The sequence below is a fragment of the Lithobates pipiens genome, unplaced genomic scaffold (genome assembly GCF_037356315.1).
Source record: "Lithobates pipiens isolate NorthernLeopardFrog02 unplaced genomic scaffold, aLitPip1_a1.2 Scaffold_8, whole genome shotgun sequence".
Lineage (NCBI taxonomy): Eukaryota > Metazoa > Chordata > Amphibia > Anura > Ranidae > Lithobates > Lithobates pipiens.
In genome coordinates, this window is record NW_027507903.1 from 563,357,675 (window position 1) to 563,365,861 (window position 8,187).

Consider the following 8,187-nt stretch of genomic DNA (forward strand, 5'->3'; position numbering starts at 1 on the left):
CGGGATCATTGAAGAGGAAGAGGATAGTCAGTCAACATAACAGGACAGTCACTTAGCATCAGCATAGGCAGTCTTGAAGGGATGTGACATTTCCAAAAAAATCATTCGGTTACATCAGCTTCAGGTGCTTGGTAGCTGGTTGTGATCCAAGACTGATTCATCTTTATGAAGGTCAGTTGATCAACTGAGTCGGTGGACAGGCGCACCCTGTGATCGGTTACAAAGCCACCAGCAGCACTGAAGATACGTTCCGAAAGAATGCTGGATGCAGGACACACCAGTAGCTCAATTGCATACTGTGCAAGCTCTGGCCAGTGATCCATGCTCAAGACCCAGTAAGCTAGAGGATTTTCAGTGGGAAAGGTGTCCAAGTCTGACCTTGCCCCTAGGTATTCCTGCACCATGTAAATCAGACGCTGGCGATGGTTGCTGGAACCAATCATACCTTGGGGCTGCGGACTAAAAAATTGTCTGAACTCATCGGTCAGACAGTCACCTTCTCCACCGCTCTTTCTGTGACTGACCGAAGCCTCAGCAACACGTGGTCCAGGACCAGGAGTTTGTAACCTCCCGGTCTCTGGGAACGCGCTGCACAGACCTTTCTGCAGGGCCTCCCAGAGGTGTCTCATCCTCTGCTCCCTCTGCAAAGGCAAGATAAGGTCCGCGACTTTACCCTTGTACAGTGGATCAAGGAGAGTGGCCAGCCAGTAATGGTCCCTCTCGTTGATCTGAAGAATACGAGGATCCTTCTGCAGGCTTTGCAGGATCAGGGAGGCCATGCAGCATAGCTGAGGCATTCAGTCCGGAGTCCTCTGGGTCACCAAGGACAATATGATCCGCAGCCACCTCCTTCCAGCCACGTACAAGTCCACGGGTTTCTTGGGACTGTATATCATCCCTAAAAGACTGCTGCTGCTGATGCTGAGTGCCAGGCTCCACCTCCATGCTGACACAATCATCCTGCTCCTCCTCGTCCTCTTCCTGTGTGATGGGTGGGACAGCTGGAACACTGTCTGGATAAAGGGGGCCTTGAGAGGCAAGGAAGTCCTCCTCTTCCTGCGTCTGTTCTGCCTCAAGTGCCCTGTCCATTATTCCACGCAGTGTATGCTCCAACAGGTGGACAAGAGGTACAGTGTCACTGATGCATGCCCTGTTACTGCTCACCATCCTCGTGGCCTCCTCAGGACAGTGCATGCATCCCTGATCATGCCCCACTGGCGTGGTGAGAAATGCCTATGGAGCACCGCTGGTTCCGAGGACAGAGCACTGGAAGAGGCCATGGAGGAAGAAAAAGAGGAGGGGGTGGAGGAGAGATGTGTGTCACAACCAGTAGTAGGATTTTGGAGGCGGGGTGGCGGAACAACCTCAAACACTACTGCGCCTTGTTCTGCATCCTTCCCAGCTGCCAGAAGAGTGACCCAATGGGCCGTGAAAGATAGGTAACATCTCTGTCCATGCCTGCTGGACCATTAGTCAGCGGTAATATGCACCTTACCGCTGACCACCCTGTCCAGCGAGGCTAGAACATTGCCTTCCACATGCCGCACATTGCACATCACAACTCACGGAACGGGGCTGAGTCTACCAACTGAAAAGGCAGCAGTTGAAGTGCTAGCAATTTAACCAAGCTAGCATTCAACCTCTGGGCATGTGTATGGCTAGGAGTGAACTTCTTTCGACAGTCCAGCAGCTGGGGCAGGGAAATGTGCCTGCTACAATCGGACGTGGGTGTACTGCTAGCAGAGTGCCCGCAAGCACTTGGCTGTGACACACCTAATTCTACACCTTCATTCCTCTCCGTGCAGGTTTCAGAGAGGACTGAAGGTCTAGTGGGGTTGGAGATCCCAGCTGATGAGGAGCAAGGAGAGGTCCGCTTTGTTCTTTGGTGTGGGTCTTTAAGGTACGCTTGCCAATGAGCTGCATGGCAGGTCAACATATATCTGGTCAAGCATGTGGTGCCCAAGAGGCTAATGTTTTGGCCACGCAAGATATGCTTGAGACATATGTTGCAAATAGCAGTGGTGCGATCTGATGCACTCGTCTCAAAAAAGGTCCACACCAAAGAACTTTTGGAATAATGCGCAGAGGCAGCGCCCTGCACAGGCGGAGCTCTGTGGTGTGATTCAGTCGGTGTGTTGCCCCTAAGCTGCCTCATTGGAGATGTGCCTCCTCCTCCTCCTCCTCCTCTCTCCTATCAGGCACCCATGTGGAGTCAGTGACCTCATCATCCCCTCCCTCTTCATCACTGGAGCAAACCTGGCAGTATGCTGCAGCTGGTGGAACATGACTACCAAATTGCTGTCCTTCTTGAGCATCCCCTCTCTCAGCGCTCACACTGCTGCCTTCCTCTAGCTGAGAATCATCATCAGAGCCTTCAAAACGCTCGGCATCCTCATGGAGCATGTACCCAGCACTGTGCTCAAACATTTCGGGGGACTCATCTGGAAGACATGGTGGGTCTAGGGAAGGAGTGACTGATGATGACATTGAGATGAGGGAAGAGGATGCGTTGGCAGCTGCTTTGTTAGTACCCTGAGCCTGGGTGAGAGAGGATGAGGAGGAGGAAGAGGGCTTGGTCATCCACTCTACCAAGTCTTTGGCATGATGCGGCTTAACACGTCCAGCTGCCGAAAATAAGGACAAGCGTGTCCCGTGGCCACGTGCTGATAATGATGCACCGACCACGACCAGAACTGTTGTCTCTGGACACAGAGCCTGCTTACCCTCTTTTATTGGCTTGTGACTGTCTGCCTCTCCTTGTTGGCCTTCCAGACATAGTAATGGCCTGCAGGGAGATGGGAAAACCAGCAATTGGGTAGTGTATATTGTGCTGGAGGCACACAACGCCCAATAACTCTTGCAGATGCCTGTATGATAGAACACCAGCAATAAAGGGTAGATACAGGTGTATACTGTGCTGGAGGCACACAACACCCACTAACTACTGCAGATGCCTGTATGAGAGAACACCAGCAATAAAGGGTAGATACAGGTGTATACTGTGCTGTGCTGGAGGCACACAACACCCACTAATTCCTGCAGATGCCTTTATTATAGAACACCAGCAATAAAGGTAGATACAGGTGTATACTGCACTGGAGGTACACAACACCCACTAACTCCTGCAGATTGCTGTATTAGAGAACACCAGCAATAAAGGGTAGATACAGGTGTATATTGTGCTGGAGGCACACAACAACCACTAACTCCTGCAGATGGCTGTATTAGAGAACACCAGCAATACAGGGTAGATACAGGTGTATATTGTGCTGTGCTGGAGGCACAGAACACCCACTAACTCTTGCCGATGCCTTTATTATAGAACACCAGCAATAAAGGGTAGATACAGGTGTATATTGTGCTGTGCTGGAGGCACACAACACCCACTAACTCCTGCAGATGGCTCTATTAGAGAACAGCAATAAAGGGTAGATACAGGTGTATACTGCACTGGACGCACACAACACCCACTAACTCAGCAGATGGCTGTATTAGAGAACTCCAGAAATAAAATGTAGATACAGGTGTTTATTGTGCTGTGCTGGAGGCACATAACACCCACAAACTCCTGCAGATGGCTGTATTAGAGAACAATAGCAATAAAGGTTAGATACAGGTGTATATTGTGCTGGAGACACACAACAACCACTAACTCCTGCAGATGGCTGTATTAGAGAACACCAGCAATACAGGGTAGATACAGGTGTATATTGTGCTGTGCTGGAGGCACAGAACACCCACTAACTCTTGCAGATTGCTGTATTAGAGAACAACAGCAATAAAGGGTAGATACAGTTGAAAAACTGAGCTGGAGGCACACAACACCCATTAACTCCTGCAGATGGCTCTATTAGAGAACAGCAATAAAGTTTAGATACAGCTGTATACTGTGCTGGAGGCACACAACACCCACTAACTCCTACAGTTGCCGGAACACTACACAAGGCAACCTTATATAGTGTGGGGCGTGCACTGAACCACCAAGCTCATCCCTAGTCAGGATATGGTTTGCCTAATCTACTCACTACATCTAGCACACATTAGAGGGTATATATATATATATATATATATATATATATATATATGTGTGTATATATATATATATATATATATATATATATATATATATATATATATATATATATATATATACACAGAACAGAAGTTTTAGGTTGGTATGATCAAGAGCTGTATAATGCATGCTTTGTACATTTGCACAAAGTCAGGAATTTTGTAGGATTATACTCAGGTATAGGATTAACTTATTATACCTAGTAAATGCTAATGATCATTAATTTCATATGTAGGTTGAAATACAGTCATTAACTGAAAGGGAAACAGTTGTGTGGGAGGCTTAAAAGAGATAGAAGGATTTGAGGCAGCCCACATCCACAGAAGATCTGTGGCTAGTTCTCTAAGATGGTTGGAACAACCTACCTCCAGAATTCCCTCACAAACTGTGAGCAAGTGTACCTAGAAAAATTGTTGCTCTTTTGAAAGCAAAGGGTGGTCACATCAAATATTGATTTGAGTTGTATTTTTCTTCTGTACATTTACTTTTCATTTTAGTAATTGATAAAACTTCTATTTCTAAAAGCATTCCTAATTTACAGCATTCTCTCACACCTGCCTAAACCTTTTCACAGTGTATATATATATATATATATATATATATATATATATATATATATATATATATATATGTATATATACAGTATCTCACAAAAGTGAGTACACCCCTCACATTTTTGTAAATATTTTACTATATCGTTGATGTGACAACATTGACGAAATTACACTTTGCTACAATTTGAAAAAATGAGTGCCCAGCTTGTATAACAGTGTAAATTTGCTGTAAATTTGCTGTCCCCTCAAAATAACTCAACACACAGCCATTATTATCTAAACCGCTGGCAACAAAAGTGAGTACACATCTAAGTGGTGCAATTATGACTCATAAAGTCCCATACACACTTTAAGATTTTCTGCTGATTGTTTTCATTCAGATTTATCAAAACCATGTAGTGCAAGGGCCTGCCTTATTGCATACAAATTGGAACTCCTAAGGTTTGACCTCATATTATATGGTTTTGGTTAATCTGAAGGAAAAAATGTGCAGAAAATCTGATAGTGTTTATGGGGATTTAGTGTTACAAGGTTTCAGGTGTGAATTCAGTTTTCAGGGGAGTAAGTGTGTTAAATTTGGAGTTATTGCTCTCACTCTCTCATACTGGTCACTGGAGGTTCAACATGGAACCTCATGGCAAAGAACTCTCTGAGTTTCGGAAAAAAATAATTGTTCTACATAAAGATGGCCTAACTATAAGAAGATTGCCAAGACCATGAAACTGAACTGCAGCATGGTGGTCAAGACCATGCAGCAGTTTAACAGGACAGGTTCCACTCAGAACAGGCCTCGCCATGGTCAACCAAAGAGACTGAGTGCATGTGCTCAGTGTCATATCCAGAGGTTGTCTTTGGGAAATACACATGTGAGTGCTGGCAGCACTGTTGCAGAGGTTGAAGGGGTGGGGGGTCAGCCTGTCAGTACTCAGACCATATGCCGCACACTGCATCAAATCGGTCCGCATGGCAGAAGGAAGTCTCTTTTAAAAATGATGCACAAGAAATCCTGCAAACAGTTTGCTGAAGACAAGCAGACTAAGGACATGGATTACTGGAAAATAAACTACTACTACTGCAAGATAAATTTATTTTGTTCTGCTGGTGTCAAGCGTTTGTGGTGGCAAGCAGATGAAGAGTACAAAGACAAGTGAGTCTTGCCTACAGTCAAGCATGGTGGTGGGAGTGTCATGGGCTGGGGCTGCATGAGTACTGCTGGTACTAGGGAGCTACAGTTCATTGAGGGAACCATGAATACCAGCGTGTACTGTGACATACTGAAGCAGAGCATGATCCCTTCCCTTCGGAGACTGGGCTGCTGGCCAGTATTCCAGCATGATAACTATCCCAATCACACCCCCAAGATGACCACTGCCTTGCTAAAGAAGCTGAGGGTAAAGGTAATGGACTGGCCAAGCATGTCTCCAGACCTAAACCCTATTGAGTGTGGGGCATCCTCAAACTGAAGGTGGAGGAGCACAAGATCTCTAACATCCACCAGCTCCATGATGTCATCATGAGTCGAAGAGGACTCCAGTGGCAACCAGTGAAGCTCTGGTGAACTCCATGCTCAAGAGGGTTAAGGCAGTGCTGGAAAATAATGGCGACCACACAAAATATTGACACTTTGGACCCAATTTGGACATTTTCACTTAGGGGTGTACTCACTTTTGTTGCCAGCGGTTTAGACATTAATGGCTGTGTGTCAAGTTATTTTGAGGGGGCAATTTGTAAACTGTTGTACAAGCTGTACACTCACTACTTTATATCGTAGCAGAGTGTCATAAATATATATATATATATATATATATATATATATATATATATTACACTGGCTAGTGTAAATATTTATTCATACATGCTCTTTTTCTTATAATCACAGCATTTGGCTTTTATTTTTAGGTCAGAGAAGCATACTGCAGATTGTTCTATAGCATTTGTGGTGGCAGAAAACAAAAACTGGATACATCTACCACAGGTACCCTTCCATCAGGCTCTAAAGAAGTAAGTAAAAATTAGATAAGAGAGGTCATCCTGTATTAAAGAGTGTTCCTCAGTACCCTCACTGACTGTCCTTCTCACTTTCTACAGACAAGTATGTCGGACTGTAAAAGGACTGCAATCAGTACAGACAATTCTTCAAATGTGATGAAAGAACAAAGTGTGTAACACCCAATGGAAAATCATACTGTCCAGAGCAGATGACTGTGATAATCTGAGGAAAGAAAATGGATATTTATGAAAAGAGATGCAAAGGGAAAACAAAGAAGGAAAAAAACAAAGAAGGGAAAGAAATGGCTGTTTATGCTCCAGCTTTCATTCTACAGTCTATACTATATAAAAGAAACAAGGACTGCACTTGGTTGCTTCATAGACATGTGCATTCGTTTTCGTCCGAATGCATTTTCGTCCGAATTTCAGGTATTTTCGTTTTCGTTTTGACAAACGATAACGAAAGCACAGAATCCGAAAAATGAAAGATCCGACATACATAAATGCTTTATTTTCGTTTTCCTTGTTACAACAGTTCGATATAGAATAGGAGATTTGACGTGACTCTGACAAGAACAATCTGTGTCTATAGAACCCGTGGTCGAATGTGCCTAACCTTACCTCTATTAGTCCAAGATTATATAGAGAAAATATTCGACAGAGAAAAAAGATTTGACAGAGAGAAAAGATTCTGCAAGTTACTGTCCTAAAAAGTGTTTGGGGACCTAAGTCCTGCCCCAGGGGACATGTATCAATGCAAAAAAAGTTTTTTAAAACTTATTTTTGCATTGATACATGTCCCCTGGGGCAGGACCCAGGTCCCCAAACACTTTTTAGGACAGTACCTTGCATATTAGCCTTTAAAATTAGCACTTTAGATTTTGAACGTTGGAGTCCCATAGACTTTAATAGGGTTCTAAAGTTCACACGAAGTATGCTATATACTAGCTCCGTCTAATCTTCTTTATACATTCGACAGACACGATAAGCCTTCAAAGACAGATTCGACCGTAATTCATGTGGATTTTCAGACGAATGCAATTTTTGAACGAAAAACTAAATAAATGAAAACGAATTTCGGGAGTAACTAAATAAATTAATTTTTTGGATGAAAACAAAATTCCGAAACAAAATATTTTACTCTGCACATGTCTATTGCTTCATGAATCAAAGCCAATGTATCTGCTGTTGCAGTATTATTGCTCATAGGATCATATTATTCTCTGAAACTCAGGACTTGTTCAATGTGCATTCCTAAAGCAGAACTTAACTGTATCTGAGCATCACAAACTGAAAATGCTAGTATTAACTTAGGGGGCTGAATACAAATGCATGCCACATTTTTCAGATATTTATATGTAAAAAAAAATGTGAAAACCATTTCACAATTATGTGCCACTTTGTTTTGGTCTATCACATCAAAAAAAACTAAAAAATACATTTACATTTTTGGTTGTAACTTGACAAAATGTGGAAAATGTCAATGGGTATTAATACTTTTTCAATGCACTGTATAATATCATTTTGCCTAGACCAGAAGCCAGGAAGAAGCTGGTGAAATAAAAAAAGAGC

General features: G+C 43.5%; 1 protein-coding gene across 1 annotated transcript in view; it reads left to right on the forward strand.

The window, feature by feature from the left end:
* Positions 1-7,313, forward strand: part of LOC143960991 (adhesion G protein-coupled receptor E3-like) — a 256,924-nt gene extending 249,611 nt beyond the window's left edge. The window contains exons 16-17 of the mRNA XM_077470083.1: positions 6,526-6,627; positions 6,715-7,313. Of these exons, the coding sequence (XP_077326209.1) occupies positions 6,526-6,627; positions 6,715-6,792 (180 nt within the window). The 3' untranslated portion in view covers positions 6,793-7,313. The remainder of the gene's footprint in view (positions 1-6,525; positions 6,628-6,714) is intronic.
* Positions 7,314-8,187: the final 874 nt, after the last annotated feature.